A 22213-nucleotide genomic window follows, 5' to 3' on the forward strand; every position below is an offset into this window, starting at 1 on the left:
TGTCTTCACATTTTAAGTGCTTCACTACTCAAATTCATCTTATAAACCACTTCCAGGCGACAGACTAAAATTCTTCAAGTGTAAACACTGTGTCTCACTTCAGTCTTCTACTAAAAAATGCCAACAACTCTTTGTCACCTAACAAGCTCCTTTTCTTTTCGTTCAAATTTCTGTGCAATATGGTTCCAGCTGATGTCAATGCTCATTTCCTAGTATGCTTTATTTTTAATTTAAAAGACATTAAAATAAATAACTAGAATACTTATTCTTTGAATGCTTCTTTTTTTAATACTTTCTTTTTATTTCTGACAAGTGTGTCCTTCTTTGAAGACTTTCTCGACTTCATCTCCATGTGATTTTGGTGGGCTGCCAATCAGAAGACTATGGACTTTTGACAAGAGAAGAACCATGTGGCCTTTGTGAGGCCACCCCTAGTTTCCTCCCCAGGAGGCACATCCCAAGAATGCAGGGGCAGAGAGGGGCCAAAAGTGATTGGAACAGAGGCATGTGAGGAATTCTTAGGTGTCTGTGTCTTTATCGCAATGTTCCTCTGATCCTCTATCCTTCCTTAGGCTCTTCCACTCAATTCTTTGAGCTACTCAATATCCTTTCAAGGAATTGCTTTGTGCGTGTGCACACACACACACTTCAGTTCAAGAATAGCAGTTTCTGTTGCTTGTAACCAAAGAACACTGAAGGATGCAGAAATGAGCTCAAAAGCATAGGGGAGGCTGTTAGGTATAGAATAGGGCACAGACCTTCCCCCACCCTGAGATGACTGGTGTATGTGGAATCAATTCTAGAATATCAAAGCTAAATATCATCATCATAATAATAATCAAAGCTAAAATATCATAAAAAGCAATGGCACTGACATTAAAATTCTGATATGGGAAATTTAAAGTCCCTGATACATAAAGGAGAGCTGGGAAATAAGGTCATGGATGGGGCTGCCTTGAACACTGTGGGTGAAACTTCTAGGAACTGTTGGCTTTTGTGATTGTTTATCCAGTTTCTGGATAAATGAAACTGAGGGAACTGTGACCTCATATATTACCATTTTCACTGGGAGGCCCTGGCTAAAATCCAGGGTCTTCCCATCACCATGCCCCTTGCATCTCTTTTTACTAGTTGTCACAGGGCTGAGACTGATGAAAAGCAAACTCAGAGATGGACCGTACAGCTTGTTACATCAAGGCAATTGAGAATATTGCCACGTATCTTGCATAGATCTCGAGGGAAATAATGGGATATGAGCGGTGCAGCAGATATATGAGTAAACATTTAAGCCTGAAGAAACCTGAGCCACCGGCGCTCTTGCCAACATTCCTGGTCTGCCCTCCCCCTCCTTGACGGAGGAAGCAGAGTCCCCCACAGGAGAAATAAAGCGGATCCTCTGGCGCCAAAGCTGCCTGGTGCTGACCTCATCTCCCTTGACCCTCCTGATCTCTTACCCCTCTCCCCTCGGCTTACTTCACTCACAGGCTCCCTGCTCTTGCTCGGGTGCTGGGAGCTCGCTTTGCAGGGCTTTGCACCCTCCGCCCTTGCTGCCGTCCCTGCTGTCAGCTGTCTACCAGTGAGGATGGCACGTGGACCAGTTGTTGCAGCGCGTGAGCCCAGTTGCTCCACAGCGAGTGGGAACCCAGTTCCCCGACCAGGGATCAAACCTGCGTCCTCCACACTGCGGGGCGGATTCGTAATGACTGGACCACCAGGGAAGTTCCCATGCCTGCCTGACTTGTCCCCTCACCTCCTTCCAACTTTTGGGGGCTTGAATGTCACCTCCTCCTGGAGATTTCCTCTGGATGTTATATTCGAAATTGCAACACTAGCCCAATATTATGTTGCCCTTCGGGGTTTTATTTTTCTCTGTTGCACTTAACCACCGTCTACTGTATATTTCACTTTTTTGTGTCCTTTGTTCCCAGACATAGCCCCCCAATGAACCCTGCCTTCCGGGATTCACTCCCTCGGATAGTCCCCCTTCTGGAGAATCTGGGCGCTCTGAGACTCATCTGAACCTTGAGAATCTGGCAGAAAGGATGCTGAGCCAGTTCCAGGCTTAAACCTTGGAAGGCATGCTGACTTCCAACTTTGTGCTTGGGAGGGCTCTGCGCTACCCCGTGAAAAGGCTGGTTACTCTGCTGGGTAGACTCTGTAGAGACAGACAACACCCTGTGGAAATAGTGAGCCCGTGAACTACGTGGAGAAATGGAGAGGCCCAGCCCTCCAGTGTCCCACTTGAATCCGGTTCTCCAGCGGTTTCCACTAAGAGGTCAGGCACGGGAGGAAGCCGCGTTGGACACTGGACGTCCCAGCCCTTCAAGCTAACATCACACGGAACATAAGCACCCTCCAAATGAGTCCAGTCAGCCGACCAGGAGAGGCAGGAGATGATAAAATCATTGTTGCTTTAAGCCACCAGGTGGTTTTTTATGCAGTAGTATGTAACCAAAACATTTTTCACTGTGTTCATTGTCTGTGTTGCCAGCAAGAGTGTAAATTCCATGAAAACAAGAGTTTGGGGTGGAGGGGGGCTCATTTTGTTCTTTGCTGCAGCCCTGCTACCAATAACTGTGCTGAGCACTTAATAAACAATTGGTATGCAGGAAAGCATAAATTAATGAATCTAAACTAAACAGACACTATGGGATAAAATGTATAATCAGAATTTGGAAGGGGAAATATAGTCAACAAGATTTTTAGGAATTAATCTCTACTAATCAATATAATTACCATAGAATAAAATTTGTTCAAATGGGCTTTAGAAATGCACTTCCTAGGAGCGTGGAATCCCATTTTCGATATGATCAAGCTGCTTGATCAGGATGCCTTCACCAGAGTCTGAATTCAATTTCCAGTATTGGTTAAGTTGACAAATTTAACTCATAAACCAAATGGTGCCAATAGAAAATGACCTTAAATGGCCAGATATTTTTTAGCTTAATATAAAGGGAAGGAATTCAGAGACTTCAGGAATTCTTTATTGGAACAGTTACACACAACTTGCCCATTTTCCTCCTGACCACATCCCAGAATAGACCCCTAATAACTCTCTCTTCCTCCTTGCTGCAAGATAGCAGATTGGCATATCTCTAATGAAACTGATGAGAAGTTGAATTATTAGCTATGAACATCTTAAAAGCATGCAACTTTGGGCTGAGAAGTCTATAAAATTTATATCATTTATTATAAGCATCTCAATCTGTTGGTCATTTATAGCAACTGAGATATTCATGTAATTCCCCAAGAATCTCATAAACTAAGATACTTGAAGATTTCTTTCTCCTATATTTGATGGATCTGACAACCAAAAGACAGGAGAAAAATGACTCATTGCAATTAATGTATTTTATGTAATATTTTGTATCTCCACTAAGAGCAAGTTGCATATATGGATTCAGTTACTACATGTGTATACTCTGTATACTCTGTAAGGTATCCCTCCATTCCCAGCTTAACTACATGATGTCAGGATTTTCCATGTTGTTATTCTCTAACATAGATTGTATGGCTTCCATGCACATTTCCAAAGAACAAAAGAAAATACGTTGCAATAACCTAGATATATAACCCCCTTAAGCTTCACCAGGGGCTCAGTAGTAAAGAATCCGCCTGCAGTACAGGAGACGTGGGTTTGATCCCTGGGTCAGGAAGATTTCCTGGAGGTGGAAATGGCAACCCACTGTAGTATTCTTGCCTGAAAAATCCCATGGACAGAGGAGCTGATGGGCTATAGTCCATGGGGTCACAAAGAGTCAGACACGACTGAGTGACTGAGCAAGAGCATATAACCTCCTTATCCAATCCCACTAACAACTTAATATTATAGTTGTAGTGGATATATATACACATAATAACTATATCAATGTTCTGCTGGTCAAGGTTTTGTCCTTTAAAAATTATATTATAGAAATTAGATATTGAGAGCTAATTGATCTTTATTTTTCTTTTTAAATTAAAAAAAATGTAACACATGTCAGTTTGCATTCCTTTGTGTTGAAATATTCTTGAATGACATGATTTCACTTGTGACCCTAATGGGACTGAACATTTACTTTACTTCTGGTGCCTTGTTTGGAAAATTGAAAGACTGGGAAGAAGAGAAACATTGGTCAGGGGGATGGATTGCTAAGATCATGACATGTTTTTCTCTGATTAAAATGTTCCATATATTTTATTTCTAGGAGAATTAAGTATACACATAAGTATAAGGTAGGTATTACTGGCTAAATGCTCTGAATAAAATTATGCTCCTTACCCTTTATGGAAATGTATTCCAAGATTCTATGTCTTCTTTGAAAGTACTGGAAGATTGAAAATACATCTATTTGACAGACCTGGAGACATTACTGTCTGCTTAAATAAGCTGTCTGCTGCTTAAATTTCCAGATGCAAGAAAAAAGTGTCCTCTGGCAGCCCAGACTGAGTAGAAGAATGCAGAAGGAAAACACGATAAGATAGGGAAAAACATGGAGAGAATTTTTGTAACTCAGAAATAAGCTTGTAGACAGTGAGGAGCCTGTTTTACTCCAAAGAATCTAAAATTTGAATTTACATGAGAAGTGCTGGAACATGATTCTCTACACTCGTGCCTTCTGATTGATTTCACTTTTAAAAGCTTAAGGCTTAAAACTAATTAAATTAAAAGCAAGCCAGAAAAAAAGAGAGAGAGAGATCAAATGCTTCGATATGGCACATCTAAGGATGCTGATCTGTTGCATTATTTTCTGGAGAAGGTTAATGGGAATAAAGCCCTTTGTTTCACTCCATTACAGAATCCCACAACTGAAGGTTGATAAAATTTGAATTTTTATGTTTGGAAATTATTTTAAAATAACTCAATTGGTGAAAGATCGTATTTTATATTGCCTCATTCGGTGTTTCCTAAAGCGTATTTACTGTTGTTTTTCATTTAAACCAAAGAAGTTATGAAACAATTTCAGACTTTCAGATATATGGAACCAAGAGTTACATATTATAGGAAAATATGCGTATCTCTTATTCCTAAAGAAATCTGTCTTCTCAGTGGGTAAAGGACTGTGATGTTTCTTTTCTTAAATAAGGATTCTTATGGTCAAAGACCCATAAATGGAATTATATAGTTCTTTTTTTTCAATACCTCCACAATTTAGTAGAACTTGATAACTATTTAGAGCATTAAATTCTATTTGGAGTTCTATTCTTACAGAGTTAACAAGACATTATGATGTCATTCTAGGAATATAGTGTGATAGGATTCATACAACCAGGATAAATAAGAAAGCCTGTCAAAATCCAAGTGTGAAGGATATGGTCACCATATTGAATAAGGACACGTTTGGTAACTGGAAGATTGTTTTTGATAATTGGAAGAAAACTTGTCTTCAGTCTAAGGTCCCTTAAGGAAACATAGCTGATTTCTTTCCATTTCTCTTTCCTTCCTCCAGGCTTAAAGAACACTAGGATAAATAAGTTCATAAAACTCAGAATGATTGGAAGAGAGAGCTTACTGGGGCACTCCATGAAATACTGAAAATGGTCTTTCTTTTTCTATTTGTCAAGTCAGTGATTTTCAGAGCCTGTCCTTTTATATTTATGTTTTCAATACTTCAGTGAGATTTAGCAAGGTGTTTAAAGCTGAGGCTGGGATGGAATAATTCTTGAGAATTTAAGATTTCATACTCTATGCAGTGGAGATTAGCATCCGCACCCTTGCCTTCACAGAAAATCAGGGAGTTAGTGTATGATGTGTTAAGAATCACCCTTCATACAGCAGAGAGCCCTTGGCTTCCTGCCATGTCCTGGGGTAAAAAAAGAGAGAATGCCACGATTATTTACAGGACTGCTTTTCCTGTGGGAGATTGTATTCTAGTTTACCTCAGCTCATTACTGATTCATGGGCTGCTATTTTGGCTAAATGATGATGGAGGAGCAATATTAGGTGAGAGGCTAACAAAACATTCTTCAGGCTTTTCCACCATCCTTCTCCTTGCAGAGTCTTTGCTGTCAACAAAACCCAGTCTGGATAATGCCTCCCTTTCATCTCCTCCATCCATCCCCATGAGTACTTTTCGTCTATTAAGGTTCACCTGTAAAAGAACTGCATTCACTATTCATGTTCTGCATTTGCACTTTACAAGGTACTCTGCTCTTATTAAGCACCAGTCTATAAATTGTTCCACATATGTGCCTAGAGGTTCATTCGTTTTTCTACTGCCCACTGGCAGTTGGCTTTGATTTAGTGGGAAGATATGGACCCCGCCAACATTCCTAGCTCAAGTGGAGTCTTTGACCAGATGGCAAAAATATTTCAACTTTGAAGGCACCTTGGCGGCATCATTAGACCGGTTTGTAATTAGTTTATTGAAAGGTATTGAAACCATCATTTCTGAAAGTGGACTTAGAGTTATCTTGATAGGTAAGTGTTATTTATTGAGTCTTATCCCTTTAAAAGTAAAGGTGGATTTTTCTAGAGAAATACTTTGAGGCTAACCCCAGCTGACTTCTCAGGTGTTATTTCTCTGAATAATAGAAGCATAGTTGTATTTACTTAAAAACTGTGTTTAGAGCCCAGCAGATAAGAGAGTTACTTGTATATATAGTCTGTGGTACTCATATAGTAGATAACAGAGTAAGAATTATTGGTTTATAGTAACCAATAACAAGCAACCATTATGCCTGGTATTAATATGCAAACCCAGCCTTATTATTCACTGGAAGGAGGGTTGCTGAAGCTGAAGCTCCAATACTTTGGCCACCTGATGTGAAGAGACCACTCACTGGAAAAGACCCTGATGCTAGGAAAGATGCTGGGAAAGGAGAAGGGGGTGGCAGAGGATGAGATGGTTAGATAGCATCACCGACTTGACAGACATGAGTCTGAGCAAACTCTGGGAGCTAGTGGACAGAGGAGCCCGGTGTGCTACTGTCCATGGGGTCACAAAGACTCAGACATGACTTAGTGACTGAACAACAACAACAAGGTCCAAACTTACTTAATAGAAGAAGAGTATTTTTCTGTTCCATCAAACCCTAGACAGTTTGGAACTTTAATTCGGTAGCACCAGTCCAACCTATTATATACTGATAGAAAGTTTAAAATATAGTTATAGACCTACATCTACAGCTGTGTAAACCCTCTATAACATTTGTGCCCAAGAGTGATTTAATTAGTGTGTATGATCACTTCTTACTGCTAACAGATGAGCTGGGGCAACATAGGTGACAAAGAGAGTAGGCTTACAATATCAAATTATTGCACACAAAAGCATCTTTTTTTCAGCATCACCTTGATTTATTTTCCTCATCTTTTTTTTTCCTCCAATGGAAAAATAATTTCATCAAAAAACAAATATTTCTGCCAAAGTGAAATAATTTCATGTTATAATGATTTCTCTTTTTAAGAAAAGTCAACAATGAACTAGGACATGCTGTGACCACCTTCCCCTCATTTTGCTGACTATAACTTTTAAAAAATCCACTGGCAGAAAAAAAGATATTTTCCTCAAATAGGATGATCATATTTTACTGCTGCTTTGTTTAGTAGATATTTTTCTCAATTGGGAAAAAAATTCTAGGTGAAAAAAATTACCTAACAAGAGAAGTAGTTTACATAGTCATAACATTTAAATTGCTGCCAAAAGAAAAAAATGTAAAAAAAAAATTTAATGTAAAATATCACATAACTTCAAAAAACTTACCTCAGTTTTCTATCACTTAACATGTACTATAAGTCAACTTTCTAAATAGGATTACAGTCCTCTAGTATAAGTCCCTAGTGGTACTATGGTATATTGATACATTTAAAAAAATGCTACTACAAAATTTTTCTTTTCATTTTGTTTCTGCCTATTGTGTACTTAAGCTATAGATAATTTTTGAATAAAAAGCCTACGGTAGATATAAATGCAATAGTTAACTGATCCTGTCTGCTGATGTCCTTTTCGTGGTCCACGGAAGGTGGCGGCTCTTAGTCCAGCATCTTCTCCTGTTTCTTGCCTTCCTTTTTCTTCTTCTTAGATTCTGCTGTGATTAAAATAAAAGAAAGAGAGGAAAAAGTATCACATTAGTAAGCTATGAGAGAGGGAGCCACTTCTCTTATAAATGGCCAGGAATGAAATGCTTAAATGCGTAGACAAAGTACGTGTGTGTGTGTGTGTGTGTGTGTGTGTGTGTGTGTGTGTGTGTGTGTGTGTGTGTGTGTGTGCGCCACTTCTCTTATAAATGGCCAGGAATGAAATGCTTAAATGCGTAGACAAAGTACGTGTGTGTGTGTGTGTGTGTGTGTGTGTGTGTGGTGTGTGTGTGTGTGGTGGTGTGTGTGCGCACTTCTCTTATAAATGGCGGAATGAAATGCTTAAATGCGTAGACAAAGGTACGTGTGTGTCTGTGTTGTGTGTGTGTGTGTGTGTGTGTGTGTGTGTGTGTGCGCCACTTCTCTTATAAATGGCCAGGAATGAAATGCTTAAATGGGTAGACAAAGTACGTGTGTGTGTGTGTGTGTGTGTGTGTGTGGTGGTGTGTGGTGTGTGTGTGTGTGGTGTGTGTGTGTGTGGTGTGTGGCGCGCCACTTCTCTTATAAATGGCCAGGAATGAAATGCTTAAATGCGTAGACAAAGTACGTGTGTGTGTGTGTGTGTGTGTGTGTGTGTGTGCCACTTCTCTTATAAATGGCCAGGAATGAAATGCTTAAATGCGTAGACAAAGTACGTGTGTGTGTGTGTGTGTGTGTGTGTGTGTGTATGCATGTGCACATGCTTTTGCCAGGAATGAAATGCTTAAATGCGTAGACAAAGTGTGTGTGTGTGTGTGTGTGTGTGTGTATGCATGTGCACATGCTTTTGCCAGAGAGTGCCTATGAGAATAGGCAGGAGTAATATAGCTTCCTGTGTGAACACCTATAGATGCCTGGTTTCATACTGGTTGCCCCCCTTTGATAAACAACATACTGTCTGGGGGTCTCACTTAGAAAATTGAAACACAGCCAGCATCTCTGAGAGAATAGCCAGGTCACTGCTCAATGGAGAGCTACCAGCGCTCTCCCAGACCCTCACTTCCCACATTCCCTTTCCATGGGACAGGTGATAAGCTTTTTTTTTTTTTTTTCCTGTCATCATTTTCAAAGTGCTTCTACTCCTGAGTTATCCTCTCCTGATGTGTCTTCTGTTTATACATTTGGCCAGCTAGTCACATATGAAGGACCACCTCTGAATCTACCAAACATGGAGCTTTGGTAGGAGTCTACAGAGACTCCTAGCCTTGGTGAAGCAAGTAAGATGTACCAACCTGGGCTAAACCAGGTGAGTAAAACTATTAGGATTTAAACCAAAAGACTTCATCCTTTTCCATTCAGTCATCTGTCATTTCCCTTTTCCTAAGCCTAGATGAAAGCAGTATAGAATAGGGTCTGTCAGCTTTGGCTCCAAAGATGAGAATGGTCAGCATCACCAGGCTAGCAAGTGAAAGGATATTGCTAAGTGTTTCTCAGATATTGACTACGTCCCCTTTCGGTCCACATAGTGACAGAAATGTATAAGGGTTAGGGGCTGGAGCCAGACTGCTGGAGTCTAAATTCTGATTCTATCACTAAGTTACTATGAGACTCTGAGAAAGTTAATTTGTGTATCTGTGAATCAGATTCTTCACTTGTGAATGGGCATCTGAATAGTACCACTTTGTTGGGTTCGTATCCAAATTCAATGAGCTATATCAGATCCACTGAGAACAGAGCATGGGACAATAACATGGCAATAAAGTTTAGCAGTTATTATTAGTGTGATAATAGACTAAGAACAGGGGGTGATTTCTCTATACGATTAATATTCTTTGTCATCACTAAGACATTTGCACTGAGCAGGTCATTGAATGTGTTGAGCAACAGAGGAATACCAGGACAAAAACAGTGGCCGGTAGGGATTTGTTCTTGGGATCACAGGGCATGTGATCCAGGGGATCAGAGGTTTATGATGAGAGGGGACATGACACCAACCATAAATGATGATGTACAAAACTCAGCTTATACTTGAGCAGAGCTTGAATTTTTTCCATTCTTATCCTTACCATCTCTTCAGATTAGTTCTGAAGTGCATTATGTATTAGGCATAGTAGTATTTCTGTACAAAGTAATTGTCCTAAACTTCCTTTATTCAAGCCTCAAGGGTGCAACATACACAATTAGGTCAGGAGTTGAGAAAATGTTGCTGAGCTGCTGCTCAAGAGTATTCACTTTGTTCACAAATATCCTCACATTTCCCCCTCTCCATACTGAAGTGACACTTTTTTACTCTCTCTGTTTCTACTTGTCATTATAAATGCCTCCTTTTTGACCTATTATAGGTGAGATGACCAGAACTTCCAAGTTTAAAGATACCTCTAAGGTCAAATAAGGTTTTCTGTTCAGTTTCTGAACAAATAATATATGAACATTTAATAATCCCCAGTCTTTGGTTGGCATTTGAAGTAACAGCTGTATATTAAGATGGTATCCTCAGGGAATAATCTAGGATGACAGCTGAAATATAACTCTGATTTCCCTCGTCTCATTTTCTCCAAATCCCTTACTGGGGAAGCCTCAGTAATTTATAATCCTCTAGCCTCCAGGAGAGGATGTTTGGAGCAATAGTTCGCATGTTTTGGCTATCATGTCCCTATTTCAATATGTAAGTAAATGAATCCCACACTGATCAGGTGTTGGCAAAATTTTATTTCATAAAGTTTACAGTTATTCTGAATATTGGAAACTATTTCATCTAAGTAACGTAGGCAACACTTTGGGAACTGGAATTTCTCCTCAGTTGTCCTTGGTAAAGGCAAGAGCACCTCTCTCTGTTACCTGAGCCTGACATTTACTTTATATTCATCAATTAACAATACTGGTTGTTAATACCATTAAATTGTAATACCATTAAATTGGTATTTAACAACAATTAAAAACCAAGAAATGAACCAACTGCCCATATAATCTGCACGATAAGTCACCGTGGCACTCCTTTGACACACTACACACCTCAAGTCCACTCTGGGTTCAATCCAGATAGATAAAATGAGGAGTCTTCAGCAAAAGCTAGTGGAAAGAAGACTTTGTATTTGTCTATAGTCAACATGATTTCTCACACTGTGACCTTTATGTATATGCAGTGAGCTTTGTCACTACTTATCTCTATGGTCTCAAAAACTGAGGAGCATCCTCTCAAGCTTTACCCTGCTGTGCTGTGCTGAGTCATTTCATTCTTGTCCGACTCTTTGCAAACCTACGGACTGCAGCCCACCAGGCTTCTCTGCCCATGGGATTCTCAGGCAGGAATACTGGGGTAGGTCACCATTCCCTCCTCCAGGAGATCTTCCCAACCCAGCGATCAAACCCACGTCTCTTAAGTTTCCTGCGTTGGCAGATGGGTTCTCTGCCACTAGAGGCACCTGGTAAGCCCCAAAGATCATGGGTGTGTGGCAGCTGTTTTTACGGATCCAGTCCCTATTCCTCTTGGTACCATCACAGATGCGTGTGATGTAAAAGACAGAACATCAGTATGGAGAAAAAGTATGTCTGTGGTAGATTTAGCCTGAGTGGGGAGAGAATGTCTCCTCTCTGAGTTATTTCATTCTTTATAAAAAGTATTAGTTTTCCAGTTTTAAAAGTAATACCTATTTACATAAAAATAAAGAAACACATGGTAAAAAAAATTACCCATGGTTTCACAATATAGAGATAGCACTTTTAGCAACCAGTTCTATTTATGTTTCCTTTCTACAAATATATGTAATATACTTTAAGAACATAATGATAGTTGATAGAATATATTATACTAAAAGTTCTGTTATATTAGTTTCCATGCCACTGCATATACTTTGAAACATGACCAAGTAGCATTCTTTTATGACATCTCTGCCTATTTTTCTTCTTTCGTTGGTCAGTCGGCGTGTTCCCACATGTCCCCATTTTTTGTTATTATAAAGAATGAGGCAATGTGTGTTTTGCAGACAAATCACTGTGTGTTTAAACTTTGCCCTAGTGTACGTTATTAACAGAGGATTTACTGGATGGAAGAACAGAGTCTTTTTTAAACTCTAGGTATGTACTAGCGTATTTCTTTCTTTAAAGGAAGTACAAATTTAAATTTTTATCAACAGCTTATACAAGGCTATCACAGGGATTCTCTAGTGCTCCAGTTATTGCGAATCCGTCTGCCAACACAGGGAACACAGGTTCGATCCCTGGTTAGTGAAGATTCCACATGCCATTGGGCAGCTAAGCTCCTTCTCCACAACTACTGAACCTGCGTGCCTAGAGCCCATGCTCTGCAACAAGCCTCCGCAATGAGAAGCCGTACACCGCAGCGAAGAGTAGCCCCTACTCGCTGCAAATAGAGAAAGCCTCCTCAGAGCAGTGAAGACGAGGCATAGCAACAAACAAATAAATAAATGCAAATTTTAAAAAAGAGTCAATCACAGCAAACTCCTTCTCAAAAGGCAAATCATCAGACAAGATGCATCATCTCTTTTTCACCCATCCACAGGTCCTTTTAGGAACAGGATTGCCATGTGGTTGGTACAAGTAAACACCCACTCCCATTTCCATTATTAGGGACACCTAGAAGAAATAAGATTGTAAGTGGGAATTGAAAGAAAGATATCAAAGATTTTTTTCTGAAGACTTTGAGAGGAGATGTCATTCTAAGAAGCAGAAGAGTTGAAAATTCTGGAATAAAGTAATCTCATTTTCTTAGCAAAATGTCTTGGTTTGATTTCTTTTTTTCAGATGACCTATGGCATATATAGAAAATGAAAGAAAATTAAGAGATGAAATGATTTGAGAGGGGCTTAGATTTTAACTGGGTCAACATCTCTTTGCTACTATTTCAAATAAAATGGCTTCGGGTCATTACGCTGATGGGAGGAACTGTTAATTAGAATAGGAAAATATGTTTACCTTCTAAAGAGGTAGAATTCCTATAAGAGGAAGCTATGAACCCTCAGAAATGGACACCAAAGCTTTAGAGGTCAAGAGTGCCCATGGACAGGGACAGTGGGTGGTATGTCACAGAGAGTCCTAAATATAGCCTCTGGAGACTCATTCAATCATGAAAACTGAGGAAAGGAAAAGGATCAAGTTACTGTCAAACAATAATATCACCATGTAAATAAGCCCAAAAGTCTGGCTACAACCAACACCTTTGTAATGCTTCATGAACCTATTTGAAGGAACTCACCTGTGCTTAAGAATCAGCTGCCTAGTCACCTGGAAATCTCTAATTCCCTCCCAGCTGTGTTTCTGAACTGATAGCAAGGCTTGTTGAATTGTAAATGTACAGCTTGGTGATCCACCAGGGATCTAGGTACTAGCTGGCTCGGCTTCCCGCCATGGCACCATTCACTGAATTCCCCAATATTTCAGGTTAAATGGGTAGTGTCTATCAAGTGGCACAATACAGGAAGAAATTTATGTATATTTAATAATCAAAAGTATCACCTCTTAGTTTTTTATTCTGATTATTCTGATATGGTTCAGTCCAACATCTGTGTAATAATTTGTTTCCTCTTTCTTATTTTGTAATGTCACTCCATTTCTTCTTTGATGGACTCGATACATTTATAATACTTCTAGAATTATATATGGAATATATGTATGCATGCATGCTAAGTAGCTTCAGTTGTGTCCAACTGTTTGAAACCTTAATGTCTACTCTGTTCATGAGATTCTCCAGGCAAGAGTACTGGAGTGGATTGTCATGCCCTCCTCCAGGGGATCTTCCCAAACCAGGAATTGAACCCGCATCTCTTGACTACTCCTGCATTGGCAGACGGGCAGGTTCTTTACCACCAGCACCACCTGGGAAGCCCATATGGAAAATATACATCCCAATATACATACATATTGGAGAAGGAAATGGCAACCCACTCCAGTAGTCTTGCCTGGAAAACTCCATGGACAGAGGAGCCTGGTAGGCTCCCCATCCATGGGGTCACAAAGAGTCAGACACAGTTGAGCAGCTTTACTTACTTACTCACTTATACATACAGATCCACCTTCACAGGGCTGCTCCTCATGCTAATGTCTGCCCTTTCCCTCACTGCCCACCTTCCTTTTTGCTCATCAAGTCTATTTCATAACAATACCTACCACTCTCCTCTCTACTACCTGCCCTTCTACACAAGTTTACTTTTGACATTGAGTACATTAAAAATAGAATGCTTCTGTGTCAGAATGCAGACTAAACATGTCTGGACCCTTTGAGCAAACTCTGTTTGCCCTCATTCACTTAGGGGTGACTCAACACTTAACCATGTTGCCTCAAAATAGCAAGTTCAGCTATGAAAGCATGGTGAGTAATGTGGACTCAACAGAGGGTTTAGTGGAGATGAGGAAATTATTTCATCAACTACCCAGAGCAAGTTTAGTAAATGTCCCTAAGCAGGTCAGCTATTTTCCAAAGCAACTCCCTGTGGAGCAGTAGACGAAGCCCTTCTTCCTTCACCCAGAGACTCCTCTTTTCAGCCCCCTTTCCCTCTTATCTCTCTGTTTCCTCCTCTTTGAAGGAAAAAGCTGAGACCACTACTGGCTTCTCCAACCCATCAAGAAAGGAATCCTTTCTAGGATGTGCTTTCTTTGTGGGGTAGAAGCGAGAGTGCTGGGGTCACTCCGAGATCTGACCTATGCACATGTGTGTACCAGGAATAGAGTTACCAAGTCAAACCCCTCTCTTAACTCAGTTCATCCATATTGTCCTTATGTATCAGTCACACCTATTCATGTGTCTGGAAATGCAAAAAAAACACTGAAAATGTCTGTGGACTTTTCCTCTGAGAGTCATGAGAGAGAAGAACCGTGAAGAAAGGAATCAAGAGATACTTCATCTGTATGTCCTTTAATCCGGGGTTTTCTCATTTGTATACAGTTACAGAAGGAAAACAAAAAGCTGTGTGTGTTGTGTGTGTGTATGTTTGCAATTTATATTCAGCTGCTACATTGTTTTATTCACCTTTGGCCAAAAAAAGTGTTTAAGTACTGAAGAAAATTCAAGAGAGGCAAATATAGCTACAGCAAATGAAACTTGGCAAAGAATATGTAATTTTATGTAGGTAGCTTTGAGAATGTTGGCATAATTATGCCCATATATTTGTGGGCTCAATAGCACCCAATTCTGGCTTGATGTATGCATGTGTGTGTATGTGTGTTTGGTTTGGCAGTCATTAGATGCTGTCATTCTTGGCAATCCTGCCAGCCCTATCTCCATTCCCACATCTCCTAGCTACCTTGAAGAACTCTATAAGTCAGCTACAATAGAGGATATACTTAAATCCACGTGTCTCTGTCTCTCTAACACACAGACACACACAGATGGTGGAATGAATGTCTAGACTTTCTCTGTTCAGCAAAGCATCTGCTCCTTCCTCAGTCCACAGGCCCCTCTCAACACCTTACACTTCTTGACAGTGACCTCCCCACACAGAGTAATTGACCTCTTCTACATCAAAAGCAGAAAGAATACTTCTTTCTAATATGATATTTAAATGTTTAAAACCTTATTTCTATAATGAGGGCAAGGTAGAAAATTTACATTATAAAATATTATAAATTATATGGTAGCCTAAGTCAGAAATGAAATGTATTATTATAAACAATAAATAGTTCCCACTGAGTACATCAATATTTTTCTATTATCATATCTAATGTTTAATATTAAATGACTGGTGCTATTGGAAACTCAAATTATGATTTATGGAAAAGGGGAAAAGTTTGAACTCTAGAATATTTAAAAACTCAGTAAGTACAGCTCCATGAATCATTTAAATTCACTCATATTTTTTTTGTCCCTATATATATATGTATATGTATACATCTTATATATATATACACACACACATTATAAATATATATACACACATTTTATATACATATATATAAAATGTATGTATGTATGTATGTATTAGAATCAGAATCAGTTGTGACGGGCTGAATTATGTCCCCCTCAAAAATTCCTACTGAATTCCTAACCCCTCAGAGTGTGAAGACTTGGAGACAAAGTTGTTACAGAGGTAATTAGGTTAAAATGAGGTCATTAGAGCAGGCCCTAACCCAGTATGGGTGGTGGCCTTGTAGTAAGGGGAAATTTGGACACAGACAACCCCAGGGAAAGGAGAGCGATCTATGAGCTGAGGAAAGAGGCCTGGAACAAATCCTTCCCTCCCAGCATTCAGAAGGAATCAATCCTGCTAAAACCTTGCAAAAAAATTAATTTCTGCTGTTTAAGCCACCCAGCCTGTGGTACTTTGTCACAGCAGCGAGACTAAACTAATGCACCCATGAACTAGATTACACGAGCTGTCCTTTTTGTATGTCCTTCAGTTACCCTCATTAGTTGCAGAGGTGCAAAATATACCTAAGTTTATTGTTAGTTTTTTAAATATCCCCCAGATTTTAATTAACATCATTTAAATATGTGACTTTGGTACTGTCCACTGTGGGACTGTGTGGTCATCTGTGGTTTCACAGCTGCTCCAGGCATTAATCCATCCCCGGTCTCCACGCCTGTCCTCCAGATTTAGAGCAGGTGAGCTGCATTTCAACAACACTCAATTCCACCCTGCCTCCATGCACCCAACGCTCTGTCCGCAGCAGCAGCAAGTAGGTCTGAAGAGACTCCCCTCAACTTCTCTACATGTTTTTAAAAAGCAGTCTTCACAGCAGCTTAATTTATTACTCTGGTGCATGTCAGCAAAGGTCTGAAAAGAAAGCTTTTCTGTTTTCTGTAGAATGAAAATAATCCCTGGAATTATTTTCACCTTGCAAGAGCCAGCACCAAGAATATGTGCTGCTGCTGCTGCTGCTAAGTCACTTCAGTCGTGTCCGACTCTCTGTGACCCCATAGACGGCAGCCCACCAGGCTCCCCCGTCCCTGGGATTCTCCAGGCAAGAACACTGGAGTGGGTTGCCATTGCCTTCTCCAATGCATGAAAGTGAAAAGTGAAAGTGAAGTCGCTCAGTCGTGTCCGACTCTCAGCGACCCCATGGACTGCAGCCCACCAGGCTCCTCCGTCCACAGGATTTTCCAGGCAAGGGTACTGGAGTGGGTCGCCGTTGACTTCTCCAGAGAATGTGTGAGCCTGCGGTAAACAGCTCTGGGCCTCGCCCTCTGTGTGCCCCAGCAGCAGGACACCAGGAAAATGTTTACCTGCTTCTTGCTCTTTGGATTTCTGATGAGCTCTTCTATAAATACTGTGTTTTCCTCTAGAAAAAGTCTTTCTTTCCCCCTGCTTCTTTGAGCTGAGCAACAGCCAGCCTGCTTTGATTTTCCTGTAGGTTGCTGAAGCCTGTGCAATGCGACAGAGCTGGCTGGGGTCACCGGGAAGATGCAGAGTGTCTCTACACCAGCACTTGCTACCAGGGCACCAGTGCCTTGGATCCTGGGGAAGCAGGAGCATCTCAGAGTGGAGAGAAGGTAGCCCCAAATCCAGCCCTGGGTGGAGTCCAGGAGGCCACAGAGTGTAATGGGGCGCCTGGCACTGCTGTGTCTTACTCTGGAGGAAGTCAGGCCCTTTAGAGGACCCCTGATTGAGTAAAGTGGCACTAAAAGTTATCATGTGCTCCCATGCGGTTATTACAGAAAGAAAAGCTTGAGTCAAAAGTATCTGATGCAACTCAATCGTAAATGACCCCAAACATACTAATGTTTTAGAGTTCAGTTCAGTTCATCACTCAGTCATGTCCGACTCTTTGCGACCCCTTGGACTGCAGCACGCCAGGCCTCCCTGTCCGTCACTAGCTCCTGGAGTTTACTCAAACTCACGTTCATTGATGCGGTGATGCATTCAACCATCTCATCCTCTGTTGTCCCCTTCTCCTCCAGCCTTCAATCTTTCCCAGCATCAGAGTCTTTTCAAATGAGTCAGTTCTTCCCATCAGGTGACCAAAGTATTGGAATTTCAGCTCCAGCATCAGTCCTTCCAATGAATATTCGGGACTGATTTACTTTAGGATGGACTGGTTGGATCTCCTTGCAGTCCAAGGGACTCAAGAGTCTTCTCCAACACCACAGTTCAAAAGCATCAGTTCTTCAGTGCTCAGCTTTATTTATAGTCCAACTCTCACATCCATACATAACTACTGGAAAAACCATAACTTTGACTAGATGGACCTTTGTTGGCAATGTAATGTTTCTGCTTTTTATTCATTTATTTATATATTTATTTATTTTATGTCTCTTCTTTTTAATATGCTGTCTAGGTTGGTCATAATTTTTCTCACAAGGAGCAAGCGTCTTTTAATTTCATGGCTTCAGTCACCATCTGCAGTGATTTTGGAGCCCCCCAAAATAAAGTCTGTCACTGTTTCCACTGTTTCCCCATTTATTTGCCATAAAGTGATGGGACCAGATGCCATGTTCTTAGTTTTCTGAATGCTGAGTTTTAAGCCAACTTTTTCACTTTCCTCTTTCACTTTCACCAAGAGGCTCTTTAGTTCTTTTTCACTTTCTGCCATAAGAGTGGACAAAAACCTAAACTACTCAATTATTTTAGAATACCTAAAAGAGATTCCATAGGAAACAATTTAGGAAGAATTGGTATAATAGAGAAGAACTCTGGACACAGACTCTCTTGACTTCAAACCTGGCCCCTCACTGGCTAGTGACCTTGTACAAGTTGCAACCTTAGTGTCCTGATTTGTAAAATGCAAATCAAACTCCTTGGGGCTGCTGTGGGGACCAAGTGACACAGTGCATGCTAAGGGCTCAGTATAATGCTTTTCCGGGTTTCCCAGGTGGCTCAGTGGGTAAAAAAATCTGCCTGCAAAGCAGGAGACATAAGAGATGCAGGTTCGATCCCTGGGTTGGGAAGATCCCCTGGAGGAGGACATGGCAACCCACTCCAGTATTCGTGCCTGGAGAATCCCGTGGACAGAGGAGCCTGGCGGGCTATAGGCCATTAGGTTCACAAAGAGTCGGACACGGCTGAAGCGACTGAGCACACACCCACATCGTGCCTTTCACATCGTACTCAGTAAACAGCAACCACTCTTGTTATGCTCAAGAAATGCTGATGATGATAGCTGCAACCTAAACACAAAGCAGAAATTCTCAATACAGAAGTTAGAAAGGAAAAATGCAGAAGCTTCGGGGGGAAATAGAAAGAAGGTCCCTCAACCCAGTATCTAATTAGTGCAAACATTGTTCTAGTATGCAGCCTTCCTTGATACTAATTATTATATAGCTCTTTTGTGTGTACACAGCTAATGAGCCTCTGAACACGGAATTTACCAAGGGAGATGAAAGCAGATACACAGCATGAAGTAAACCCTACAAATATTTATAGCTGCTAGTCCTCACAGCTGTCCTGACAATTAGAAGCAAAAATTCTTTAATAAGGATGGGAGTAAAATACCCTGGTGACTCTTCTTCCAAGTGAGTGCCCTATGCTTTAACTTTGATTTCTCTGTGCATTTTTGTTTCAGCCAATGAATGAATGGTGTGCTCTAGTGAGCCAGACCAGGATAGTTTATTTAGTTGGACACATCATTCAGGGAATTCCCTGGTAACTCAGTCAGTAAAGAATCTGCCTGCAGTGCAGGAGACCCAGGTTTGATCCCTGGGTCGGGAAGATCCCCTGGAGAAGGAAATGTCAACCCACTCTGGTATTCTTGCCTGGAAAATCCCTGGACATGGACAAGATGTCCCACCTTGGACAGTGGGGACGCAAGAGTCAGACATGACTTAGCAACTAAACCACCACCACTATTCATTCATCAAGTCAGTACTATTTGTTGAGCTCCTCTCAGGGACTAAAGACCTGAGTTTAGTAACTAGCATAGGTGAATGGGTTGTGGCTCCTGACCTCAAGAGCTTCAGTGTGGGGCAAGGCAGACATGCACTCACTGCCGAGGCAGTGATGAATGTCTTATCACAGGAGCCAGCCCTTAGAGTTAAGGCAGTCACTGCAGGCTTGGGCAGGGAAGTCTGGCAAGTTCTCATAGGCATCTCCTTTCTAATCCTTGAACAAAAACAAGCTCTTTTTGGCCTCAGGACTCTGAACTTCCCCTTGTTTTATTTAGAACAGTAGTATGGCTTTGTTTTCTTGGGCTCAAAAATCACTGCAGATGGTGACTGCAGCCATGAAATTAAAAGATGCTTTCTCCTTGGAAGAAAAGCTATGACAAACCTAGACAGTGTATTAAAAAGCAGAGATATTACTTTTCAGACAAAGGTTCATATAGTCAAAGCTATGGTTTTTCCAGTAATGTATGAATGTGAGGGTTGGACCATAAAGAAGGCTGAGCACTGCAGAATTGGTGCTTTTGAATTGTGGTGTTGGAGAAGACTCTTGAGAGTCCCTTGGACAGCAAGGAGATCGAACCAGTCAATCCTATAGGAAATAAATCCTGAATATTCATTGGAAAGACTAATGATGAAGCTGAAACTCTAATACTTTGGCCACCTGATGCAAAGAACTGACTCACTGGAAAAGACCATGATGCTGGGAAAGATTGAGGGCAGGAGGAGAAGGGGATGACAGAGGATGAGATGGTTGGATGGCATCATCAACTCGATGGACATGAGTTTGCGCAAGCTCTGGGAGATGGAGAAGGACAGGGAAGCCTGGCATGCTGCAATTCATAAGGTCGCTAAGAGTCGTACACGACTGAGCAACTGAACAACAAAACATTGTGGCTAGCTGCTCTTTGTCTTCAAGTCCAAGTTCAAAAGTGACCTCTCAAAGGTGCTCTCCCCAGTTACACTGTTTTAGCCCCCTTCCCTCTTGGTCACTCTAACACTTGGCTCTTTAGATATTAAGACCACTTTCTTCAAAACATAGTTCTCATTTTAATTATTAGTTGTTTATTTTGATCACTATTTTCTACCCACTATCACCACTAGAACACAGAAATAAGAGGGCAGGAAACATTTAATATCAGTGGCACCTAACCTACAATCTACAAGCTCTTAATAGATTTTATAAATAAACAAATACATTGGAAACTGTGCCAAAGGACAGCATGGTTCTCTCAGAGCACTGGCAACTCTCTGCAGTACATGGGGATTTATCCTCCTTCTCCTACTGCACTACTCGTCCATAGAGGTCATTGTATCCCTGGTGCTGATCTAACCTATAGCACCTACTCCGTAAATGTTTGCTGAATAAACAAGCTGGGTTTTACAGAATGAAATGTATAAAGCATAGGAGAAGGGAAACAGGTCAAAAGTTTCTAGAAAAACAGGTATAGAGAAATGGACATATAACAAATCATGGCCCATGGATCCATCTGGGGGAGTTTGGTATGGTTGGGGCAGAGTCTATGAGCAATGCCTGGAGCAAGGATCCAGGAAGAGCCAACCTGGATGATGCATGAGCAGCAAGTCCTGCTAAGGAGCCAGGATCTGATTCTGTGCTGTAGAATCCCTCAAAGAGGGGTTTTAGGAAGAATAAGTGGGTCTGAAATTCATTACTTTTCTTAGATAAGAAGTTGAGAGGCCTATATGGAATAGATACAGGGTAGGAGGCATATGTAATGCAGGAAATCTAGAGTCAGGCTGCCTTATGTTTAAGTCCTGGCTCCTCTGCCTATTATCTGTATCACCTTATACTAGGCATCTAAGTTCTCTAAGCCATAGTTACCATATGTATAAAATTGGGGAGGATCATAGTAACTATTTCACTGAGATTTTGTGAATACTCAATGACAATATGAATTTACAGTATGAGCATTTACCCAACTATAGTAAAAACCTATCAGGCTCTCAGGCTTCCCTGGTAGCTCAGCTGGTAAAGAACCTGCCTGTTATGCAGGAGGCCCGGTTCAGTTTCCAGGTTGGGAAGATCCCCTGGAGAAGTGAGAAACAATCCACCCCAGTATTCTTACCTAGAGAATCCCATGGACAGAGGAGCCTGGCGGGCTATAGTCCATAGGTTCACAAAGAGTCAGACATGACTGAAGCAACTTAGCACACACACACCAGGCTCTCACAAAATATTAACTCTAGTCACTATTGGTGTAAATCACCATAATTCTTTTGCCTGAAAAAGTGCTGAGGGAAACACCCACCTCAAGAAATCCATTTGGAAGGAAGGAAACAGTCTACAAAATACTGCGCATTTATCAAAGATTTTTACATAAATTATTTCACCTATGCAACGTGCTATGAGATATTCATTGTAGATTTTAGTTTCCAGAAGACAAAACAGATATTCTAATAAAAAGGGGGACAGATTTAGATTTTTCACTTCAAGAACAGTATCATGGATA

At 40.9% G+C, this 22213-nt stretch overlaps 1 protein-coding gene across 2 annotated transcripts in view; it reads right to left on the reverse strand.

The window, feature by feature from the left end:
• Positions 1-7254: 7254 nt before the first annotated feature.
• Positions 7255-22213, reverse strand: part of PTN (pleiotrophin) — a 116229-nt gene continuing 101270 nt past the window's right edge. The window contains exon 5 of one of the 2 annotated variants that reach the window (XM_043463808.1): positions 7255-8004. In XM_043463808.1, coding sequence (XP_043319743.1) covers positions 7952-8004 — 53 coding nt within the window. In that variant the 3' untranslated portion in view covers positions 7255-7951. Of the gene's footprint in view, positions 8008-22213 lie in introns of both variants that reach the window. The other variant, XM_043463804.1, reaches the window with a different exon arrangement.

The sequence above is a fragment of the Cervus canadensis genome, chromosome 3, assembly GCF_019320065.1.
Source record: "Cervus canadensis isolate Bull #8, Minnesota chromosome 3, ASM1932006v1, whole genome shotgun sequence".
NCBI lineage: Eukaryota > Metazoa > Chordata > Mammalia > Artiodactyla > Cervidae > Cervus > Cervus canadensis.